The sequence below is a fragment of the Phymastichus coffea genome, unplaced genomic scaffold (genome assembly GCF_024137745.1).
Source record: "Phymastichus coffea isolate CEN01 unplaced genomic scaffold, Cenicafe_Pcof_1.1 PCOF00009, whole genome shotgun sequence".
Lineage (NCBI taxonomy): Eukaryota > Metazoa > Arthropoda > Insecta > Hymenoptera > Eulophidae > Phymastichus > Phymastichus coffea.
Window position 1 is genome coordinate 8,513,451 of NW_026706820.1, and position 25,492 is coordinate 8,538,942.

Sequence of the window (25,492 nt, forward strand, 5' to 3'; positions counted from 1 at the left end):
TTAATAAAAGAACTGATGAGGCTGAAAGGCGAACCAGTGAAACGTTGTCATAATTAATTATGTATAATTATTTGGTTGGAGTTTTGGGTGTCACTCTCAAAAAACTTTGAAATATAATAATTATTAGATCATCTTTATCTCACTTTCTTGACTCATATCTGCTAGAATATCGAATCTGTCCGTATCATTCTCTCGAGAGAGATACTCGTTTTTAGAGCCCTAGTATTGGCGTATCCGTTCAGGATTAACCGTATATAGGTTACCCTTTATATCGTTTACTGGTATTATTAGTTTATAAAGTGCCCTGTTCATACTGCGGAACAAACTTAATTTCTTGTAGGTGTAAGTGATGAGTGGTTAAGCACATCAGCAAGATACCACTATTCTTGCCGACCGTGTAAGCCATTGTTACCTATTAGCTGTGTCCATTATAGCGTTGCTGCTAAGAGCATTGACGCAACGGACATTTCCAAAGTCGTGGACGTTGCCTAGTGAGGAGTTACTACTCACCAGGGCCCGCTCAACATTATTATTATTATTTTTCTTTTTTTATTTTATTTATTATTTCGCGGTATTTCTCATACATTCATCCAAATTCCAGGCATCTGTACGCATTTTTTTCTCTCAGAACAGTTTCAACAAAAGTAGCGACCGCTGTGCAGCTATCCTCGTTGCGTAATATTTTCGTCACAGTATTGTCCAGTGTGATTATACCAGTTTTCGTTTTCTGTTGCAGTCTATCCGTAATCTATCATGGGTACTCGTAAAAAGTGGATCGTCTTTGTCACGTCTGCAATATTTGCAGTACAACGTCCGTATTCGGTTGTATCTAAATAAGTAGTATCTCAAGTATTCGTGTCCAGTGAGAAATTGGATCAAGTAGAAGTCAGCCTTTCCGCACTCTCGTAGCGTCTACGATTTTAGGCCACTTATCAAGCCCACGTTGTCGTCTTGTTTCTTGTTCATCGTTTGTTCTAGTCGTTTAGTATTTTGTCTCATTCCACAACTGTCGCGTTGGTTCTCTTTACGTCAGCGCTTGTCTCGTACGTCCGTTTTCATTCTTTAGTGAGCAGTCTGCCTCGTGCAGACTGCACTTTAGTGGCGATGAATGTGAAAATTGAATGCATGGCGCGCGCGTGTGTGTAGCTCAGATATAAATGAATCCGTGGCTTACTTCATACGTAATGTTAATCACGACTCAGCCGTTGCTCTCCGTCGAGCTCTCACCAATGCCCGTGCGCCTTGCCAAGCTGAGAGTGTGCGCTGGTTGAGCACACTCTCGTTAGCTATTTTCTTTGTTTCATTTTTGAGGTGCAACGGCGGCGAAGGCGACTGGAGGGAGCCGACGAGCGTACGACATTGAGAGAGAGAGAGAGAGACGGAAAATCAAGGAGAGAGAGAGCGACCCGCTGGCAGACCTGCGCGCGCATCTCGCTAGAGAGAGAGAAGAAATAAAATCGATAGTTGCAGTAGAGCAGTGGAGCAGACCGCCGCGTGCACAAAGTTTTCTTCCATTTCTTGTTTCATTTGTTGGTTAAGTTCCCGACCCCTCGCCATGAATTAGTGCAGGATACGTGTCAGGTGCACGGAACAGTTAATTACCTATTGTGTGTGCCCGAGAAGAGTGAAACCTTGAGAGCAGTGAAGCCGGCACCGGTGCACGTAAGGTAACCAATGAGGTAACGCGGGTTTTGTGCGCGCGTGTGGCCATTTTCCTTGGTGGTGAGCGGTGTTTTTCTTGGACAGGGAACACAACATAAATAAATACTCACTCACTCAACAACAATAGTCCACGTTACAACATATATACACACTCATACCAGGACAACAACTACATACCGAAATCAACTGCAACACTAATAACAACATCAACAAGAATTAACAAACAGGAACAATAGAAGAGGATATCTAACAAGGAAAATTTATATCACTACAGTATCTAGCAAGATAAAGCAGAGGAGGCATTCTGAAGAGGAGGTCTGAAGGACGAGTTAGCACATCAACAGCGCGGAGCAAGGTCGGTGTTGTGGTTTTCTCTCTTTCTCTCTCTCTCTCTCTCTCTCTCTCCGAGGTGCCGAATGCATGTTCCGTAGCCAGGCAGCTCTGCCAGCTACGAGATAGTGTAATGACAATGTTTCGGGCGTAATTATTTTTCTTCATTCAAATGCATTTTCTTTTTATATTTTTCTTGATTAAATAAACAGCGGTTCGGTGAGCAGCCCTGCAGCGGATCCGCTGCGCGTTCGCGGCTTCGAATTTAGTGTAACAGGGGCGTTATTTCTTTTGTTTAGATTAAGTTTTGTTGTTGTATTATTAAAGTTGTTATTACATTTAAATTTCTTGTTGTGGTATTGTACCTGAAATCACTCCTGATCCCGGAATCATTTATTCACGTACAATTAATGCTTTCGCTCAAAGCATTATTCAGTCGTGGGAACATTTTCCTTTGGTTCCCGAATCCCCTATCTTAATTAAATAATTTTGTACGGACAGTCGCGAGCTACCTGAATAGGGACGGCTGGATTTCTCCGTTACAAAGTTTAGAATTTCTTTCTATAACAGTATGAGCTTATGAAAAAAATATTAAGAGAGAATAAGTTCTTAGAGTTATGTAAGAAATACACTGGAATTTTTTCAAAGGGTTTCGAGAAAATTTTTTGCTTTTGTAATTGGTCAATTTTTTTAAATAAAAAAAATCCGAAAAAATTTTCAAGTATTCTTTAAATAACAATAAAAATATTTTATTCTTAGCAATTTATTCTGTATATGTATTGCTTATAAGGAAAAACAAACCTTAAAAAAAATCTGAAAAGCACAAAAGTTGTACGTTTTAGCGAAAGATTATTGCAGCTTTCATATTCCAACGTAATTGTCTGTGTTCTATGAGTTCAACGCTTTTAAAAAATAACGGACTAAAAAAATTAAATGATATATGTCATATTAACAATAAAATAATGATAAAAAAATCAAAATATTTAACCCGCTGCTTATTTTTTGAACTGGTATAACGGGACTGTGCCGTCATTAGTAATTAATGAGGAGGATTTTAGGTTGATGGATTAAGAAGCGAAGTTCAGGCAGCACAGCTATGCCGTCATGAGAGCGGTTCATCTCTTAGGCCCACAGAGAGCGTTGTGTAGCTCACCTACGCTGAAAACGTGAAAGAACGTAATGCGCAGTTGCAACGAGTGATATCATATAATAACATAAAAGATAAAAAATCCACAATAGCACACAAGCGTATATAATGAAAGTAAAGCGGCGCTTCGCAGAAGCGCAGACTGTAGCGTTGCAGTGCGGAAGAGAAGAGAAAGTAGCAAGCCGTGAGAGAAAGAGAGAAATCGCAGGCACTTACGTATATGTAAATATGTATATACTTACACACATGTATATAACTTATTGTGGGGAGAGAGAGACATAACGAGGACTAATCACGCTCGTTATACTAGTTATCGCATCTTAAAAATGTTAACGACAGTTAAAAGCTTATTCCTATAGCTTGAAAATGCGTAGTTTAGCAGGTTTATACGTTAATTTTTACCGGACTTAAAATTATATTAGTAAAAAATTAATTGTTTTTTTCCTGTTCCAATACCTGAAAAATTAATAAAGATACAAAAAAGTTATAAATAGAAAAAAGGTATCTTCTTACATAAAAAATATAAATTTTCAGTAAAATAAGGGAATCGGAAATAAAGTTTTTCTTTCCTTTTTTCATGGACTTAAAGAACTTTTATAATTTTGTTGAAAAAATGTTTTAATTGTATTCAATAATCATAATAATCATAATATACAAACTATTTATTTACAATTAACAATAAAACAAATAAAAAAAAGCAATAGATAATACAGTAGTAATAAGTTTTCAAAATAAAACAAAATATGTAAAATTACTCGTATTTTTATAAATAAATGAACCATAAATGTGAATAACTGTATTTTTATATAAATTAAACTTTTTTTTTTCATACTAGTGACTTTCATCAAATTCTTGATAAGTTGTTTTTGACAAGTTTCTTTTTATTCTCATTCTTTTAATAAGTTTTTTAAAAGTGATTGATGATATTTTTTTCATTCACCTTCTAGAGCAATGCACATCGTAGAAGCAGAATTTACAAAATCTTTCCAAAGCAACTCAATAAGGTTCAAGTCTGGTTTCTGACATAACCATTCCATAGCAGTGAGTTTCTTTTTTTTCAAGATTCGCTAAGTAATTTTTATAAATTGTTGAGGTGTGCTTAGAATCATTGTCATGCTGAAAAATAAAGAAGTACCGACAAGCCGAATTCATGATGGTAAAACATTCTTTTGTAAAATTTGTTTGTATTCTTTTTTTAAATCCTATCGATTCTTATGAGATCACCAACTTGTGACTCTGCGAAATAGTTTCACACCATTACGAAGCCTTTTCCGTGTTGAGCGCTTGGAACGAAATATATACTTAAGAACTTTTTACCCATTGTTCTTCTTCCATTACATAAACTTTTCTTTTACTTCTGAAAATCTTGAATTTGGATTCATCACTCTAAAAAACTTTTTCCACTGATGAATTTTCCAATTTTTATGTTATTTTGCCCATTTCAATTTTTTTTAACGTTTGTAGGTCTTACAAGGAAGGTACCCCAACCCGAACTCACCGATTTTGATAATTCTTGTATATGTTGTAATACATTAAAAAAACAAAAGATTGCTATTTTTTTTATCGGCGAAAAAACATATTTAAGGGGTGAAATCCACCCTCAAAGTTCACCCCTAAAAACATTTTTTTCAAATAACTTTTCTTCTAATCAATTTTTTAGTAAAACAAAGTGGGTAATAATCTATAATGAGTGCGACTACTACTCGTTGTCTCTCTCTCCCATGTCCTAATATAATTGTATAAATTAAATGTATATAACATATATCATTTAAGTTTCAGCGGGCTCAAGTAAGGTAGGTGAGAGAGAGAGGGAGAGGGAGAGAGAGAGAGAGAGACGGTTCGATTATCGAATGCGCGGACCGCGAGGAAGGCGCTCGGTTTCTTGGTGCGACAGATTCGGCTAGTAGTTCTCGACGCGAGCGCACGTACCCGGCTAGCAACTCGATACCCTTGTTATAACTCACCGAAGCCTTCGTGGACAAGAATCAAGGGAGTAGATTTCGGAGGAACAACGAATTGAGAAAGCGAGTGAGAGTGTTATGAGTGTTGTGTGAAGGCCTTCTGCAACCGGCGCCTGCCTATTCGGGGTCTTTAACTCTGTGAATCGAACGCCTGCTGCGAACCGACTTCTACGGGGCAGCGATTTGTAAGTACCGTTGAGTACCTTATCTCTCTCTTAATTTAGCTTCTTGCTTTCTCTCTCTCTCTTTCCTTTTGCTTCGCTGCTCTTGTATGTATTTCCTATTATTATTTATCCGAGTATCACTAATAAATATTACGTTTGTTGTTTACGCGCGCTTATCTTAATTTGATTTTCCGCCTATCCTGTTGATCCCTCAATTTCGCATCTAGACGTGCGGGTCTAGCGACGCGACGTGGCATTGGAGCCACGACGCCCCGACAACACCTGATGGACGGGAGTCCCCAGGTAGAGACAAGTCGAGCCGTTTAAGCCTAACCGAGCCCGAATACTTTTATTTCCATCCTCTATCATTATTTTATATGTTAACGGGACAGTACCCCGTTACAAATCTTTATACAAAAGTAAAAAAAATTCTTGTGTGTTTGATTTTCGGGGGTCACAACTCCTATTTTTAATACACGAAAAATCGAAAAATTGACATCATTTTCTGCAGTAAAAACTTTTAAAATATTGTAATTTTTAATAAAAAATATTTTTAGAGTGCAAAGCAACCCCTATCAACGAAAATCAGAACTTTCGATATTAACCTATTAAGGCCCAGGCCAAACCTGGGAAAGATAGCGCCAAACTACTATGCCAATCGTAGCTAAATCGTAAAAAAAAATACCCGTGTTTTTTCTTTTGCCATTTTCAATTGTTTATAAAAAATTATTTAAACAAATTATCAAAAAGTTATTATTTTCAAAAAACTGATAGCGGCAATCGATTCTACGGGAAAAAACATGAAAGAAATGTATATAACGTTTTTTTGTCAGACGTCAATTTGTTTAAGAAAATAGGACAGAAAGCTTTGAATTTTCACAAATTGTACATTTGGAAATTTGACTAACATAGTAATTGTTGGGATACGAAGTTGCAAAGAGTTTGCAAAATTTTTTTTCTATTGAAACCGTGTTAGAGATCACGTTTGAGTGGCGGGCTAACGGTTTTATGTAATATTATGGATTCAGTTTTCATTACAAAAGTTTTTAGTATATTTGGACATTTCTAGTACATTTATAAATTTGACTATCATAGGCTAATTTTTGGGTTACTGAGTTTGCAAAATGTTTTTCTATTGAAACCGTGTTAGAGATCACGTTTGAGTGGCGGGCTAACGGTTTCATGTAATCTTACAGATTCAGTTTTCATTACAAATATTTCTAGTATAAGTTGTCGTGTTGGGTAGTGATCTGATTTTTGTAGTCCTAATATAATTTTTTGTTTATAATTGATAAGTGAAGATGCCAAGGCGTAGAGTAAAAGATTTAGCAGAATTAGTTGAGGAGGATGATATCGATGATTGTCAACATGTAGATATAACTTTTATACCGGAAGATCATGAGAGCTCAGATGGAGATTCTGATTGCAATCTTGATGAAGATATTTCATCTCAAATAATTCCCACCGGCTCTTATGAACATGTCAAAAATACTTACACTAGTACGCAAAAATTATTAGAACATAATCATATCTATAAATGGCAAGAAGAGGCTCCAAGCCACTCTATAATTATGGATACTAATGATAACTTCAGTATTCAATCGATTTCGTCTTTATTTTCTAAGAACTCTGTAGTTATTTAAAATATATTTTTCAGATTCAATGAAAAAGTATATAATTGAAGCTACAGCAGAAAATAATTTTGAACTTAGTATGATCGACCTAGAAAAATTTATGGTAATCTTAATGATTACTATAATAAATTCTAGGAAGAATCTTCGTGACTATTGGTCAAGTAAATTAATTTTACAGTGTCCAGTCATATCTAATCTCATGACAAGGAATAGATTTGTTGAAATCAAGAGAAATATTAAATTTTATAAAAAGAAGGATGAGAATAAAAACGACAAAGTTTGGAAAGTAAGAACACTGTATGATTATTTTCGTCAAAATTGTATGCAATTTGGCTTTTTTGACTATAATCTATCAATAGACGAGATAATGGTCAAATATTATGGCAGATTCGGAATAAAACAATGTATACGAAATAAACCAATCCGATTCGGGTTCAAGGTGTGGGCACTTTGCTCCTCAGATGGATATATATATGAACTTGATATTTATACGGGAAAAGCTGGAATTGATGAAAGAAATCCTTTAGTTGCCGTCGGTTTGGGATCTAGAGTCGTCATGAAGTTACTTTCACCTCTATTAGAAGTAACTGACAAAGATGATCTTCGTAAATATCATATATATTTTAATAATTTTTTCACAAGTCCAGATCTGATGGTTCATTTAGATAAACTAGGATTATCAGCAACTGGGACTGTTAGACAAAACCGAGTCAAAGAAAAAGTTGAGATGCCAAAAAAAGCAGAAAGGGGTACAACTATGGCTTTGCACGATAGTAATTCAAATTTGAATTATATCACTGTTATGGACTCAAAACCTGTATCAGTTCTTTCAACGAAATATGGTGATGAGCCAAAAGTTGAAGTACAGAGATGGCACGAGTCATCTAAGAAGTCAATTCTCTTCCCTCAAGCGTTTTCAATGTATAATCGATACATGAGTGGAGTTGATCTGCATGATCAACATTGCAATGCATTGACGCCTACAATTAAAAGTAAGAAATGGATGTGGTGTCTCTTTGTGAGACTTATTCAGGCAGCATTGACAAATTCTACCGTCATCTATAATAAGCTTCATCCAGAATTACCAAAGGGAACGAAAGACCTTGTGCAAGAAGTTTGCCAATATTATCTCGATAAGTTTTCAAGGGACCGCCCTGTCAGACAAAAAAGACATAGTGATAGTTCATCGAACGAACACAAAATAAAAATAGGTAAGTACCTACATTGTGAGGTTTCATGGTGTAATAAAAGAACTCAGCTGTACTGTGAACAATGTTCTAAAGTTGTATGCAATGATCACAAAAATGACCACATGGATGAAGCTTCATAGAAATTTGAATGTATTATAGAAAATCGCTATTTTACAGTTATTTGTTTTTGGAACAAATTGACATTTGACAAAAAAACGTTATATACATTTCTGTCATGTTTTTTCCCGTAGAATCGATTGCCGCTATAAGTTTTTTAAAAATAATACCTTTTTGATAATTTGTTTAAATAATTTCTTATAAACAATTGCAAACGGCAAAAGAAAAAACAGAGGTATTTTTTTTTCGATTTAGCTACGATTGGCATAGTTAGTTTGGCGCTATCGGCAATAGATTTTGCTTGGGATTTGGCGTATACACATGTACCTGACAGACTTGCAATTGTTTATAGCCGTTTTACACTAACAAATTGACGTCTGACAAAAAAACGTTATATACATTTCTTTCATGTTTTTTCCCGTAGAATCGATTGCCGCTATCAGTTTTTTGAAAATAATAACTTTTTGATAATTTGTTTAAATAATTTTTTATAAACAATTGAAAATGGCAAAAGAAAAAACACGGGTATTTTTTTTTCGATTTAGCTACGATTGGCATAGTTAGTTTGGCGCTATCTTTCCCAGGTTTGGTATGGGCCTTAATAGGTTAAAATTATTTAAAAGCGAATTTTTTAACTTTTACTGCTTTATAAATATTATTATAATAAGAATATTCTAAAAACACATTTAAAGGGTGAAATCTACCCTCAAAGTTCGTCCCCAAAAACAGGTTTTTTTAAATAGCTTTTTTCTTAATCAAAATTTTTTAGTAAAACTAAGTGGTTAATATTCCTTGTCGAAAGTATAACAAATTCTGGTGACATTGACTTTTGGGGGTTGCAATCCCTATTTTAGATAGGTGAAAAATTGAAAAATTGACATGAATTTTCGTAGTGGAAAAATAGATTAGTTTTGAGCAGATGTTTATATTTTGAAAGAAAATAGAAAAATAATATCCTTCAATTTCTGAATTATCAATAACAAATAATTGGAAAAGATAAACCTACTCTTATTAATAAAAATTAGTATCTAATGAGTAGATAATGCGAAGTTTTAAATAAATTTTCAAATTTTCAGTACTCGATGGCCGTTACCATACTAAAAATGTTAGAAAGAAGTGAATAATTTAATTATTATTATAATATTATTTTAACTTTTTCAAACGCGAGTTGTCAATATTGAATTTTGAATAATTATAATAATAATGGAATAATAATGAAGGAAATAATATTCGTTTGTTTATTAGTAACGTAGAATATTATAGTGTAATAAAACGTTTGTGTACAAAAGAGTAAGGTCTTTCAATTATTAAATTTAATTTGACATATGGAAAATAAATATCAAAACTGAACCAAATGAAATAATGTTATTAAATTCTTTAATGTTATTCATACGTTGAAAGTGAGAGTTGAGTATACTTACAATTAAGAAAACAAGATGAAAATACTATCAAATGAAATGTGTTATCTGTCCTATATATATGGTATAAGTTTTTATAAACATAAGATATCAGTTTGAATTCCATGTCTATACTGGATGGACGTGATTCGGGAAGTTAAATAATTTCTTCAATATTTTCAAATTTAAATTCATAAAATAATTTATTCTTAATTTCTGTTTTGTCAAAAAGGTAAGAAATTTCAAATATTTATTTTTCATTCCATTAAAACAGTCTATTTACAAAAATAATTAATGCAATTGCAGTATTCACGATGAGAGTCAATCTTTTGAACGTAATCAATTTATTGCTGGCATACTTTCAAACATGGGAATTACCGATTAATAACTCAACTACTTATCAAGAATATCAGTTAGCGGAAAACATACAAAATATTTTAATAAATGCGATGAACGAATATCACGATGTAAAAATAATTTTAGAAGAAATGTTAGATTTTCAGGAGGAATACAATGAATCCTGATGCACAAATTTTCGAGGACGATATAATGCATTATTTTCCTCCACCTGTAAAATATCCAACAAATCGGTGTAAAGAAGATAGAGAAGATTTATCTTTTGATTATAAAATAATAGCAGTGAATTATTGGGGAAGTGAGAAAAGAAAAAATTTGAGTCTTGAGCGTTTGAAAACTAAATTCAAAAAGGTATCTTCTATCAGTTAGCTTCGGCGTTGGGTTCACATAGTTAACTAAGGTGGTACATACAGAGAAAAAATTACCCGAATTTTTGATTATGTATTACAAAATTTAAAATCTGCTGTTGACGCTGGTTTTATTGTGCATGATCAAGATTTGCGTCGTTGGGCATTACACGCAAAAAAGGATCTAGAGTTTGAAGATTTTAGGTTCGAAGCTTCAAAACAGTGGTTATCAAGATTTAAAATTGCTCACAGAATTGTATCAAGAAAAATTAACAAATTCGTTACCCAAAAAACTTTCAAAAGTAGTACAGAACTAGAGAAACAAGCTCTTACATTTGTTACCAATGTGAAGAAAGCTATTTAAAAAATTGAAATTCATAATACATATAATACAGATCAAAGTGGATTCCAATTGGAAATCCACTCCGAAAGGACACTTGCGGTGGAAAGCGAAAGTCAGATTCAATGTCTAGTACAATCGGTATCATCAACGACACACAGCTATACTATACAAACCCTGATATCAGGTGAAGGAAAATTTTTGTCACCTCTCTTTTGAGTTTTAAAGGAACAATCTGCCAAGCTTGGACCAATTGTAGAATTCAAATTGTTCAAACCTCAAAATGTATACGTAAAAGCATCTAAATCTGAAAAATTAACTTCGGGTAAGTAATAATTAAATCTAATTTAAAAATAACAGAATGCTGGTAGAAAAATGTTGAACAAATTCTTTTATTGCAGATCTTTTTAAAATTTGGTTGAAGAACATTTCTCATCAAAATATTGGTCCTACTAGTATATTGCGGCTAGATTCTTGGAGTGGTCACTGCGAAAAAGTAATTAAAGAAAGTAGACCAGAAAATAAGATCGTTAATGTTATGAAAATTCCAACTGCAACTACAGGAAAAATCCAACCATTAGATGTATACGGATTTCGAGTGTGGAAAAACTTTGTTCGACGTTTTTCAGATAACGTTATTTTAATGAATACGATATTAATTTCACAGGCACACAAAAAATAAAAAGTGGTCTGTATCAAAAACAACACACATATATTCCCATGTATTTTGCCACGCTGAATCCGAATCCGCAGTCAGTTTGACCCCAGCACATCAGGATCAAGGTTATTTGAAGGTCAAACTCGAATAAAAGTAGTATAAAAAAATGTAACTAGTATTTCTATGGTTTCGAGGGTCGCTGAATATAAATCCGTCATCCCCTTGACCCAAGCACGCCAGGTTCAAGGTCATTTCAAGGTCAAACATAGATATTGCACGAAAAGTTGAATTCTGACTACAGATTTTGAAAGTACGGAAAAAATTACGTTCAGAGACAATTTTTTCAATTTTTTTTATCGTGAATCCAGCGGTCATTCCGAGGTCATTGTATTTTGATCCCATGAAAATCAGTATGACCATTTTGAAAAAACAGAAGTACGTCTTCAATGAATAAAAAAACTCTTTCCATACGTTTTGACGGTTGCTGAATCCAAATCCGTAATCTCCGTGACCCAAACACATCAGGTTCAAGGTCATCTGGAGGTCAAACTCAAGAAAACGTAGTTTAAAAAAATGTAATTAGTATTTCTATGGTTTTGAGGGTCGCTGACTCCAAATCCAAAATTAGAATTGCTCCGACTACTCGAGTTTGGTGTGCAAAGTGATAGAATTTATACTTCTCTTCTCTTGTAACGGACCCTTTTATCTTCAAAAGATCTATGCAGCGGTTTTCTTTTTCTTTTTTCCGTTTCTGACTCGTTTTCCCTTTTAAGCATCCAGCAAAAATCTGCCATCATATTTACATCCCATCTTCCTTGATACCGGCGTTCCATCTCTTTGATATCTTGATGAAACCGTTCACCCTGTTATTCGCTATAGCCTGAAAGCGTAAGATTTTATATCACACCTACGTTTTTTGTGTGCCGGAACCCAGGGTACCTCCACGCGGTGACGGCGGGAAACGGCTTTTTTCTTTTTTTTGTTTTCCGGCAAAGCTCTGGGGTGAAAGCACGATGCCGTCATGGCCGGCACACGAGAAGGTACGATGCAGGGTTTCGGATGCCCAGTATCGGCGGTTGGTCAGGGTGAGCAAGCGGGCCCGCAAGCGTCGTCATCAAGTGACCGCAAGTCTAGTAGAATAGAATCTACTTTTCATAGGTGTGATGGAAAAACAGATGATTTCTGTTATGTTTGTGGAAAATTTGAAGTGCCAAAATATCGAAGGCTGTTATCAGATAGGTTTATAACTATTTACGAAGAATGTTTTAATTTAAAGGTTGTCAGCCAAAATACAGTCTGGGTAGGTACCCAGGTATGATTTGCAATTGTTGCAGAACAATATTATCACGATGGGAGAAATGTCGGACTCGTAGTCAGCTCAAATTTTCACAGCCTATGATATGGTCTGAACCTTTATGTCGAGACGATTGCTATTTCTGTATGACCAAGACTTTTGGCTTTAACGCAACTACAAAAAATAAAATCGTGTACGCTGAAGTAGCATCAGTAAAAAAGTCAATACCGTTAGAAGAGGAAGCTACTGACCAAGAACCTATGGAAGTTGATACATCACTTGCACCAAAGGAAATGGAAGTTGTTGAATCCTCAGATGAGGAAAGTGACAGTCAAAGTGATAGCAAAGAAGATGAATATTTACCAAGCGTTGTCTCGAATAATACCCCCGAAACTTTCAATCAAAAAGAGTTGAATGATCTCGTAAGATTTCGGATTACCCAAAGATGGAGCCGAGTATCTGGCCGCAGTATTGAAAAAGAAGAATTTGTTGTCCAAGGGGACCAAGGCTTATTTTTATCGGAATAGAGAAGAGAAGTTTCGTAAGTTCTTTGCCAAAGATTCAGAGAACTCGATGACATTCTGTACAGATGTGAGAGGATTAATGAATGAATTGAAACCTAATATTTATAAAGATGAAGAGTGGAGGTTATTTATTGACTCTTCTAAACGAAGCCTCAAAGCTGTACTTTTGAACAATGGAAACTCTTTTGCGCCTATTCCGATAGCTCATTCAACGAAGTTGAAGGAAACATACCAGAATTTGGAAGTTGTATTAGAAAAAATCAATTACTCGGATCACAAATGGAAAGTGTGCGGTGACCTTAAAATTTCAACTCTGATTCTGGGTCAGCAGTCAGGTTTTACAAAATATCCCTGTTTCTTGTGTCTGTGGGATAGTAGAGATAGAAAGCATCACTATGTACAGAAAGAGTGGCTAAAAAGAACTGATTTCAATCCAGGCGTACAAAACGTTCTCCGGGATCCTTTAATAGATCCTTCAAAAATTTTGCTCCCACCCCTTCATATCAAACTTGGTCTTATGAAGCAATTCGTCAAAGCTCTGAACAAGGATGGAAAATGTTTTGAATACTTAGGACAGAAATTTCCAGGCATAAGTGATGCCAAACTAAAAGAAGGTGTTTTTGATGGTCCCCAAATCCGCACTTTATTCAGAGATAACGACTTTATCACAAAGATGACCCCTGTAGAATTGGCTGCATGGTCAAGTTTCAAGAAAGTAGCAGAAAACTTCTTCGGGAATCAGAGAAGTGAAGATTACGAAACTTTGGTGGAAAATTTATTAAATAGCTACAAAGAATTAGCATGCTTAATGAATTTAAAATTGCACTTTCTACATTCTCATCTTGATTATTTCCCAGAAAATCTCGGAGACTATAGCGAAGAACAGGGTGAACGGTTTCATCAAGATATTAAAGAGATGGAACGCCGGTATCAAGGAAGATGGGATGTAAATATGATGGCAGATTTTTGCTGGATGGTTAAAAGGGAAAACGAGTCAGAAACGGAAAAAAGAAAAAGAAAACCGCTGCATAGATCTTTTGAAGATAAAAAGGTCCGTTACAAGAGAAGAGAAGTATAAATTCTATCACTTTGCACACCAAACTCGAGTAGTCGGAGCAATTCTAATTTTGGATTTGGAGTCAGCGACCCTCAAAACCATAGAAATACTAGTTACATTTTTTTAAACTACGTTTTCTTGAGTTTGACCTCCAGATGACCTTGAACCTGATGTGCTTGGGTGACGGAGATCACGGATTTGGATTCAGCAACCGTCAAAACGTATGGAAAGAGTTTTTTTATTCATTGAAGACGTACTTCTGTTTTTTCAAAATGGTCATACTGATTTTCATGGGATCAAAATACAATGACCTCGTAATGACCGCTAGATTCACGATAAAAAAAATTGAAAAAATTGTCTCTGAACGAAATTTTTTCCGTACTTTCAAAATCTGTAGTCAGAATTCAACTTTTCGTGCAATATCTATGTTTGACCTTGAAATGACCTTGAACCTGGCGTGCTTGGGTCAAGGGGATGTCGGATTTATGTTCAGCGACCCTCGAAACCATAGAAATACTAGTTACATTTTTTTATACTACTTTTATTCGAGTTTGACCTTCAAATGACCTTGATCCTGACGTGCTGGGGTCAAACTGACTGCGGATTCGGATTCAGCGTGGCAAAATACATGGGAATATATGTGTGTTGTTTTTGATACAGACAACTTTTTATTTTTTGTGTGCCTGTGTTTTCATTCGAGAAATAATATTATTAGGCGTCAGTCATTGGTTCATAAACAATTTTCGTCATCAAGATATTTAAATTTTTTTAAATATTCTTGGTTTGAAAGTGGATATCTCAAAGAAAAATCGGAAAAATTTGATAATCAGGTAGATTTCAGTTTCGGGGATTCTTGTAGTTCAAAATGCGAAATCGAAGGCTGCCAAAACGCTGCAATTATACGTTGTGGCTAGTGTAAAAAGTCCCTATGTTTTATAACGAGTGAAATTGTAGACTCGTTATATCTCTTTCTCCCTAGTAACGATAAGTAAATGTAACATATTCCTCCGAACCTATCCTATGTATTTATGAATTTATTATATATATATATATTCATTTATTACCTATATTTGCATATTTAATTACACTTCTGTTCTGATATAAGATAAGTGAGGTGAGAGAGAGATGCGAGTACGTGAGGATACTTCCATGCGCGACAGCGAAGAGAGAGAGAGAAACATAGTCGCGCCTTGGCGAGTGACCGCGCGCACTGATTGGCTCATTAGGACGAAATCGAGTAGTTGAGTCCGCGGCACGAGGAGTAGCTGTGTAGACTCGAGAGTGAGCACAGGGTTCTTTGTTCTGACGGCCTTCTTTGCTTGAATCTTAATTGTGACCTGCCATCCCCTTCCTTCGATCGTGGAGTGCGTGTCCTTATTCAAGGAGGAATTGCGACGTCGCCTGGCTCTGTAGGGAATCTACATACGTGGGCTGCAGCTGGTAGTACGGAACATCGTTGCGCGAGGCATCATCGTTAAGAGAATCGAGCTGTATAGTGCACGCGGTACCCTACTATTCGTGCGTCCGCGTCAACGCAAATTGTGTAAATCGTCGACGTACCTAGAGGTCGAGCACCAGCATTGTAAATACCGGCTTCATGGTTTACTCTCTCTCTCTCTATCCATTCACTCAACGTGCTCTCTCCCTCCTTTCGACCGCCTTTGTTAGTCTTTTTTTTGATTAAAGATATTGTTCACTGTAAACATTTTAATTTAATCGCATCCCGTCGCTTTCTTCGAACGTCCCGCTTTTTCGCGCCGACAACCGCGTTCGAATTTCCGACTTTCGTGATCCTTAGCCAACACTACGAATATGCGCTGATCCGGCCGTCCTATCACCGGCGTGACGAGCACCAGACTTGGGAGGACGACTAAATCCAGGAAGCTTCAGACTTCGTTTGGACATTTCCCATTTATTGTTTTTTTTATATTTACGGGGTAAACAGGGCTAAAACCCCGTTATAGTTTCAAACATTTTTTTGATGATTATCATTACTATTCAGACTTTAACAAATAAAAAATGTTAAAAAACTGTTCCTTCTGAATTGTATTAAATTTTATAAAAGTTTATATTAGTAAGTGTGCAGCACTCTATCAACAAATTGGTACAAAGACAAATGAGTTAAAAGTAGAGTCATGTAAGATAATATAGATTAAATATAATTTTCCCTTTTTATCGATTCTGTATAAAAATAAGATTTTCCACCATAAAGGGTTATAATAGGAAATCATATTAAATTTTTCAGTTTATTTTCATTAGAAACGGGAGTTGCAATGCCTATAATTTAATTAAAAACAAAGAAACTGTTTACCTCTGTTTTCTTTCAAAACATAAACTGCTCAAAACGAAGCTATTTTTCCACTGCGAAAATTCTTGTCAATTTTTCAATTTTTCACCTATCAAAAATAGGGGTTGCAACTCCAAAATTGGCGGGAGATTAGGGAGTAAAATAATGCCATTTACAAGAGGCGGTAAAGGGATTCACAAATTAACCTAGAAATGATTAAAACGCAAAAATAAACAAGCAGCTTATACGCAAAAATGAAATAAGAAAAATGATTGATGAAGCGAACACAGAAAATTACATTACAAAGTAAGTGAATGGTAGAAAAGGAAACGCGATTTGACACAGTCGATCGAATAAAATTAAAATTAAAATGAGAATTAAAATTGTCTAGCGTGTAGATAGCGCTAAATGAAAAATACAACAAAATCAAATGAAATAAAACAAAACAAGATGAAGTAAAATAAAAATAAAATTAAAATAAAATTAAAATAGCCATCGCGATGACTAAGCGCAAGAATAGATTAAGTTAAAAGTTGTGATGCGGCGAAGAAATAACACCGGCAGTGAGGAGTCTCTCCGAGTAGATTGAAATATGTGGATTAACGGTAAAAATTGTTGATACAGGTACTTAGCAGCAAAAATTTTGGAAGTGTGTCGCTACTCACCGAGAGAGAGAGAGAGAGAGAGAGAGAGAGAGAGAGGCAAAGGAACAAGCGAAAAATAATAATATAGTAAAAATAATGAAATAATAAAATAATGTGAATCGCCATCACTCGCACATTGGATTTCTTCGAACGATGTAACATAGTAAGGTTCGTACAACAAATGTGAAAATGTCCTATTGTAAAGGAGAGAAAACAATATGAACAGTGCTAAAGAGAAGCTTTTTATGGCTTTCCGGAGTTTCTGCCATTAACACCCAGAAAATTGATATAAACCGTTTAGAAATCGTCAAAGCGACCGTTTATCCAAGCAATTCCTTCCGTAGTTGCATTGCAGCAGCTCGTTAAATCTTTGACCGTGAATTTGCCCATCTTTCAGAGGCACTTAGCGGAGTGAGCTTAGTTGCGCGCTGTGGTTTGCTTCAGGCTATTTCCTTCAAATGTTTGTCTTGTTATTCGATCTAGAAGGATCCAATAAAATTTTTATTTTCAAGTAAAGAATATTCCAATATTTATCAAATGTAGGTATGAATTATTACGTTATATACATAACGTGATGGATTCACAGAATGAAATTTGAATATAATTTCTTATTTTTATAAAACCCGCCTTCAAATATTTCATTTAACAGTTTTTTATTTTTATAAAATGCAATTGAATAGTCAACATTATATTAATATATTTTTTAACGGGGGATTTCGTTCTGGGAGCGAACAGAATTCTTACCCGTTAAGGAATGGTTGTTCCCAGCGTCGCGAGGCTGACCGCCGCCTCGATCAACTCGTTCGAACGGCGTCGATCTTTAGACCTTCCGCCCCAGAGCCCGTGAAAACCTACACGTGCAGGACACGTGCGGAAATCCGGGTTGCCCAGTGACTCGTGGTCGGGCAGGTTCTGTCGCGGGCGTCAAGAGAGAACAACCAAGGGGATTTGAAAGAAAGAACTCCAGGTCGATTATCGAAAGAATCGGTATTTTTATTTACGCCCGTCACTTCAAGCTTACAATTGTAATACCGCGGCCGAGAGGTTTTGTCGAGTGTCCCGCGGACGCGGCGAGAGAGAGAAAGACAGCGCACTATCTAATCGCACTTGGCGCCCGGACGCATTTACATTTAAAGTCGATGACTTACGCTACTAGGACGAGTCGCTGAAGATTGAGTGGCTCTGGCGGTATGTACAGGTCGTGTTAGCTCCTACCGTTTCTCGGTGAGGGGTCTCTCAGTCGGGGCTCCCGCTGCCCGAAATTACAGTTGCCCGCGACCCTTGACTGCTGCCTCGGATCGCTCCGGGCAACCGATAATGGGCAGCGAACGACCTTTATCTGAGAGGCGATTACTAGGCGACCTCGAGGTTACTGGGTCTTCTTACGATATTTGCCAGGTTGCCCCTCGAGCTTCACTGACTCAAACACTTGTTATTTGCGTTCTCGCTATCCGCAGGTCCGGACTTGACTGACTGTACCTCTTCCCTCTTCCGTTGTCGCGCGCACGCCGCCCGGCGGCCTGATCGTTCTCCTTCCCCTTCCTATTATCCCTAATGCCTCGTGGTACGCGCGTCTAACTCGTTTTCTTTTCTGCGGATCGGCTTTTACGTAGCTCCATGCGATAGGGGCGCTTAGGTCACACCTTTAACGAGCGACACTCGTTACAATTTTAGAATTATCTTATCTGAAAATTGCGTAATATACATTATAAAATTACTTTTTTCATACTTTAATTATTTTTTTCGGTCTAAAATTATTTTTCCAAATTTTTATTCGGTACTCAACAATATTTATTGATTATATTATTGACTATATTCTTCTAAGAAATAGAAGATAATACATGAGTATAATTATATAGAATGAGTATACCTTTATAACAGGAAAAATATGAATACAATCTAATCCTTGAATTTGATGAGGTTCAATTTGGTAAGGGCAATTCATTTTTGGCAACACAGCAACTATTTTTTCCGTCAAAGCTCTGAAATAATCCATGCAATATTAGTGAATAAATAATGCAATAGTGAATACATATATTTTCAATGTGACTGAAATATCACCAACAATTATCCAATCATATAGATGCAAAAATATTCGATAAACATCCTAAGACATTTTAAAGAGCTTCTTTTAAATTTCAATACAATATCACGTCTTTATAGTGCGTTAAGTTAAGAAAAATAAAGTATCAGCTACAATGTACTCATATTATATATAAAATGTACACGATATTTAATTATACTCCACATAAATCTTCAGTTATGCTGAATATTTTCTTTATTTACTTGTGATAGAAAATCGCTGATCAAGGAGAACGATTAGCATTTTAGGTTAAAAATTAAAAGCAAATTCGTAAAGCACGTACATTGCTATTTGTCGAAAATTACGCAGGTCTGCATAATTTTGTTATTGGCCAACGGAAGGTCATTTCCGAAGTAATTTTTTGCGTATAATTTGAATTTGAAGTCAGAATTTGTCCATCACGTCAGTTTATTTAGATATCCTAACCTAAAAGAGCAAAAAAGGTAGTTTTTTGGTTTATTTGAGGTCTTATAACAACGCAGATAAATACTCTTACCCTCTAAATCCCATATTTCAGATTTAAGATATCTTTTTTGTCATCAAGATATCGTTGATTAGAATCACGTATTTTAGCAGTTCCGAAACAGCCAATTTCCTGGATGCGGACATATGACACATGTAAGGCTATAACCTCACGCCTTTATAACCTAATTTCCATAATCCCGAGCACTGTAAACTATGACATCATAGCCCTAGACTCTTAAATCCCTATTTCCTTAACCCTCAAACCCTGTAATGTGTGACGCTATAACCCCAGACCCATATCCTCTAATTACTTTAACTCTTGAGCCCTGTAAGCTGCGACGCTATAACTTAAACTTTAAGTTTCTTTTTCCGCTGTGGTGGAGAGGGTAAGAAGTACTGAGATAGTCTGACGGAACTTTAATTATGAGGCGGCCTGAGGGAAGCAAATGCATACTGCACGGTTTCTAAAGATGCTTTACTAGTGGTCGCAGCCGTAACTCCCGTAGATTTTCTAACTTGCCAGCGTAAGAGGATATATAAGAGATGCAGAAACGAAAATAGGGAATGGTAAGCTAGGGTGGAAAATGATGAGACGGTTGATGCTAGACAGGAGCGATAGATTGTGGAGAGCGATTGGGTCTCCATACTGCGTACTCTGTGGTTACGGAAGGTACAGCCTTTCTTGAGTACCTGTATTTAGAATGAGAGTAGACACAGCATCTAGAAAAATTTATAGGCAAAGACATTAAGATCAATAATGTCACGGAAATGATAAGGATTAGAAGTAAGGAAGATTGAATTTAGATGCACAGAATGCTAGATACACAGAAAGTAACCATATATGTTACCCTTCAAACAATATTTTTTAGCCTGAAGCACTAAATTTCCAAGCATATGACTCTTGTTAAACATATCTAATTTTCTTGACTTTTGTGAAATCTCTTTTGCTTTTGTTCGAGAGATCTTGTGCCAGATCGCCTTTTATATTGTTTATGTGGCTCATCGCGTTGAAGTGACCAGCAATAGTCAGCTACCATAGCTGTAGACCATTTTCCTTGATAACGTCTTTTCATTTCTGCTATATCTTGATGAAAATGCTCACCCTGCTCTTCGCTAATATCACCAAAATTTTCAGGAAATCAATCCAAATAAGAATGCAAATAGTGGACCTTTATGTTCATGTTACAACCTCAATTTTTGAAGCTTGTTAGCATTCCACTTATCAGCTCTTGATAATTAAGAGCTTTTTTGTTACCCGAAAATCCATTCACAACTTTTTTGAAACTAATCCAGGCTTCTTTTTCCTTTACACTCATCATCTTTTTGAAATCAGTTGTTTTCATTAAATCACGAATCTGAGGCTCTATAAATACGAGGGTGATCCGATAAGTACTTAGCCTCACCGCCCGATGGCGCCACTCTCGCAAAAGAAATATTCTATCACGTAGTACAACCTTCTCGATTGTTACTGTCAAGATTTCAACCGTATCGGAGATGTAGTTTATTTTTGAGAGCGTGTGAAAGCAAGTGTGTCCGTTGTAACAGCGTAGTTACGGTAAGGCAAGAAATGTACGATGATTCACGCGATTAGCGCACGGGCGCCAGGCACTGAGGGGAAGTGAGGGAGCAGTGCCTCTCCTTTAGATATGGCTAGCTCTAAGATTGAAGAGCGGGAGCAGGTTCCTGTGAATTTACCTAGAGAGAATGGGATAAGGAACTGGGGATTGCATACAATTAAATGTCTATAATAAAAATTAAAGTAAATGATAAATAAGAGATTTATTATAGATTGAACAAACAAATACTCGGTAATTAAATTAGGCAATTAATATGGTGTTAGAACGAGTACTAACATGATAATGAGCTTCGGCTTACTCGACTAATTCGACAACTAATTAAATTAAATATTTCAAGATTGTAATTTTGAGACTTTGGCTCTCTTCGGCTTGACCGTAAGATAGTCAAGCCAGGCATAGAGGAAAACAAAAGATTCTAATAGCGCGAGGTCACTTACAATCGCTAATGATACAATTGGTTCGCCGAAAGTCAAGTTTCCATTTAGAGTAGGATCGGAGTCACACACATGAACGGTTGAAACAATTTAATAAGCTTGAAATGACTGTTACCTTAATTGCTTACAAAGCTCTGATAATCCACTTACTGATACATGCTCGCTGATTAACACGGAACAAGACCTTTGACGGTAGTTGATTATTTAGGCAAGATAACGGCAAACAACGCATCGTGATCACTTATGATTGAATGAGGCACGCTTTAGCTACTCAAAGACTGAATGCGTAATGCAATTTCGAATGCCGGAGAAAGCGTTATCTCGGCGCAGTATGATAAGCGCGGGTTTAGAACGTCCGGCTTTGACCGCAGCCTAGAACTCTCTGCCGGATTCCTTTTCTTCTCCGTCTTTGCTAGCATTGCCCCTCATCTCGTTGTACTTAGCTTCCGAGAGTGGGCTTGGTAATTGTTTGTGTGTACTTGGTGAGTATGTTGTAAGTGTGGTGTGACGTCATATGGCCTTGACTCAGGGAAACATGAAATAAATACAAAATATGAAAATATCGTGTGACCTGTACTTTGTCAAATACGTCGCGAGAGTCAATATTGCTCATTGCGCATGAGAGAGTCAGCAGCGGTCAATTAGCCTACCGCTGCCTGATCTTGTCCCATGTTACACCGTTGATTTTTGAAAAATGGAAAAAGAGCAGTATCGGTCGGTGATTCGATTCTTGTTTTTGGAAGGGAAATCGCGCAGCGAAATCAAAAAGCGCTTGGATGCTGTGTACGGTGACTCTTCTCCTTCGATAGCGACCGTCAAAAATTGGTTTAACGAGTTTCAACGTGGTCGCACGTCGATTTTTGAAGAGCCACGTCCAGGTGCTCCGAAAACGGCTACCACGGAGGATAACGTGACAAAAATTCACGATCTCGTATTGGCAGAACGACGATTGAAGGTACGCGAGATAGCAAAAATCGTAGGCATCTCAAAAGACCGCGTGGGTCATGTCCTACATGAAATTTTGGGCATGAGAAAGCTGTCGGCGCGATGGGTGCCGCGTTTTCTCACTCCGGACGACAAGCGCAACCGTGAGACAACTTCAGAGCAATGTCTGACGCTGTTTAAGCGCAATCCGAAGGAGTTTCTGCGTCGTTTCGTGACAATCGATGAAACATGGATCCACTGGTATACACTAGAGACCAAGGAATAGTCGAAACAGTGGATTTTACCCGACGAAAGTGCTCCGAAGAAGGCGAAGACTGCCCCATCGGCCGGAAAGGTGATGGCCACCGTTTTCTGGGATTCACATGGTGTGATCTACATCGACTACCTGGAGAGGGCCAAAACGGTCACAGGGCTGTACTATGCCGAATTATTGGGCCGATTCAACGTCGAATTGCAGAAAAAACGGCCCCATTTGGCGAAGAAAAAAGTGCTCTTCCACCATGACAACGCACCGGCTCACACCTCCGCCGTCGCCATGGCCAAATTGGTCGAATTAGGCTACGAACTACTGCTCCATCTACCATATTCTCCAGATTTAGCCCCGTGCGACTTCTTTTTTTTCCAAACTTGAAAAAGTCACTCGCCAGGCAGAAATTTGAGTCGAATGAGGAGGTAATCGCTGCCACGGAAGCCTACTTTTCAGACCACGAGGAAACGTATTTTTCAGACGGGTTAGTGTATCGAACTAAAAGGAGACTATGTTGAAAAAATAAAACGCCACTTTTCCAAAATTTTCGTTTTTCTTTTGTAGGCTAAGTACTTATCGGACCACCCTCGTATACCTTCTTTTATCTTTGCATTACTCAGGTTAGGATATTTTTCAATGAGGTACTTGAAACAAGCATTATTTTTATCAAGAACTTTTACAAATTGCTTCATCACCACCAATTTGATATGTAGTGGCAGTAGTAGTATTTTTTTGCATCCACCAATGGATTTTTTAATATATTAGGATCGCTTATTTTGAGAGAAGTACGAGTAGATCAATCCTTTTTAACATAGTGCTGCTTTCCTTTTTTACTATTTCATAAAGATATGAAACATGGGTGCTTTGTAAACCCTGACTATTGTCCAAAAGTGTATCAGCGATTTTCTAATTGAATTTACGATTCTCATATTGAATATTTCCCTTTATGATCCCATTTATGATTTTCATATTGAATAGCTTGGAGATTAATATCTACATTTTCATATGATTCTTTCAAGTAAGTGGAATGAGCAATAGGCAAAGGAGCATATTTATTAGAGTTATGTAACAAAACTCTTTTCAAACTCCTTTTAGAGAAGTCGATAAACAACTTCCAATCAACAGGATCATATGTCAGTCCACATTTTTGCATTAAACCATGAACATTATTGCAATAAATATAGTTCTTACCTTGAACAAAGAACGAAGTAAATGACTTTTCTCGATGTCAAGAAAATGTAGTTTCAGGGACAAGAAGATTTCTCTCTTTTAGCCGCGAACCCAGTAGTTCAGATTTGTCTTTGGGCAAGCGTAAGTCTCGGACTAAGTCATTTAGTGTAGCTTGATCAAAAAGAATCGGTAGAGATTTAGAATCTTGACAATCATAAGAATAACTATCTGCAGACTCTTGGAGATCTCTTTTCTCACCAACCATATTGGTATCAGCGTTTTTCTTCCAACTTGGAGGGTTAAAAGGCATATAGTCGGGTCTCATCATCACAGATTTCGTGCCACTTGATACATTTGGATACACTATTTTATGAGAATTTTTGAAATTGAGGTCAGTAGTTTTAGTTAAACAAAAATAACAATCATCGTGAGTAAAAAGCTCCCGTCATAACATTGGTGTTTTGAAAGACATGGGTGTAACTGTGTCTGTGGTTTTATTCCAACGTCTTTAAGTTTCAACACAGGATTTAGAAGTTTTGTGTGGAACCCAAGCTTTATCTTGACTTGAAATCAATATATTGAAATATCTCTTGTAAAACTGTTTGACACTTTCATTGATGTCAATTTTTTGCTTCGAAAACAAAACGACCGCAGATGTTACAAAAATTATTTGGGTCATTTAAACACCTACGAACTTTCATTATTAAGAAAAGGAAAATGTGAACACGGCTAATAGAATATACTATAAACAATTTAAGGTAGCTATGAGAACGTCTGATAAAGACTCCGAAGAAGAACTCATCAAGAGCAGAGTCGTGAAAACAACTGATGAAAACTGTTCGGCAATAAATCCTCCCTGGAGAGGTAGCCGTGAAAATGGTCTTTGGAAACTGTTTAGAAAAACTCTTCGTAAATAACATCACAAAAATGAAAGCGGCTTGCCAGGTAATTTTTTCGCATATATGAGGTTATGACACTAACCTAATAAATAAATTAGAGTTCAAGGGTCTGGGGTTATAGAGTCGCAGGTTACAGGGATTGAGGGTTAAAACAAGTAGATATAAGGGTTTGGGGTTATAGCGTTGCAGGTTACAGGGTTCAAGGGTTAAGAAAATAGAGATTTAAAGGTCTGGGGCTATGGCGTCGTAGTTTACAGTGCTCGGGGGTTATAGAAGTTAGGATATAAAGGCGTGAGATTATAAACTTGCATATGCCATATGTGCGCATCCGGGAAAGTACAGTATCGGGACTGCTAAAATACTTGATTCGAATCAACGATATCTCGATGAAAAAAAATATATATTTCAAATTTTAAATATGAGTTTTAAAGGGTAAGATTTTATTTATTTTATTTTATTTATTTTATTTATTTATTTTTTTTTTTTATTTCTTTTATACCTTTCAGACGGTTTGTCTCGTTTTCAGAAAAAAAAATGTCCGCGATGTTATGGAACCTCAAAT

At 36.5% G+C, this 25,492-nt stretch overlaps 1 protein-coding gene across 8 annotated transcripts in view; it reads right to left on the minus strand.

The window, feature by feature from the left end:
* Positions 1-25,492, minus strand: part of LOC131670948 (coiled-coil domain-containing protein 93) — a 636,062-nt gene that overhangs the window by 406,416 nt on the left and 204,154 nt on the right. For all 8 annotated transcript variants that reach the window (XM_058947048.1, XM_058947011.1, XM_058946991.1 and 5 more), the window contains one exon: positions 18,981-19,092. In XM_058947048.1, coding sequence (XP_058803031.1) covers positions 18,981-19,092 — 112 coding nt within the window. The remainder of the gene's footprint in view (positions 1-18,980; positions 19,093-25,492) is intronic.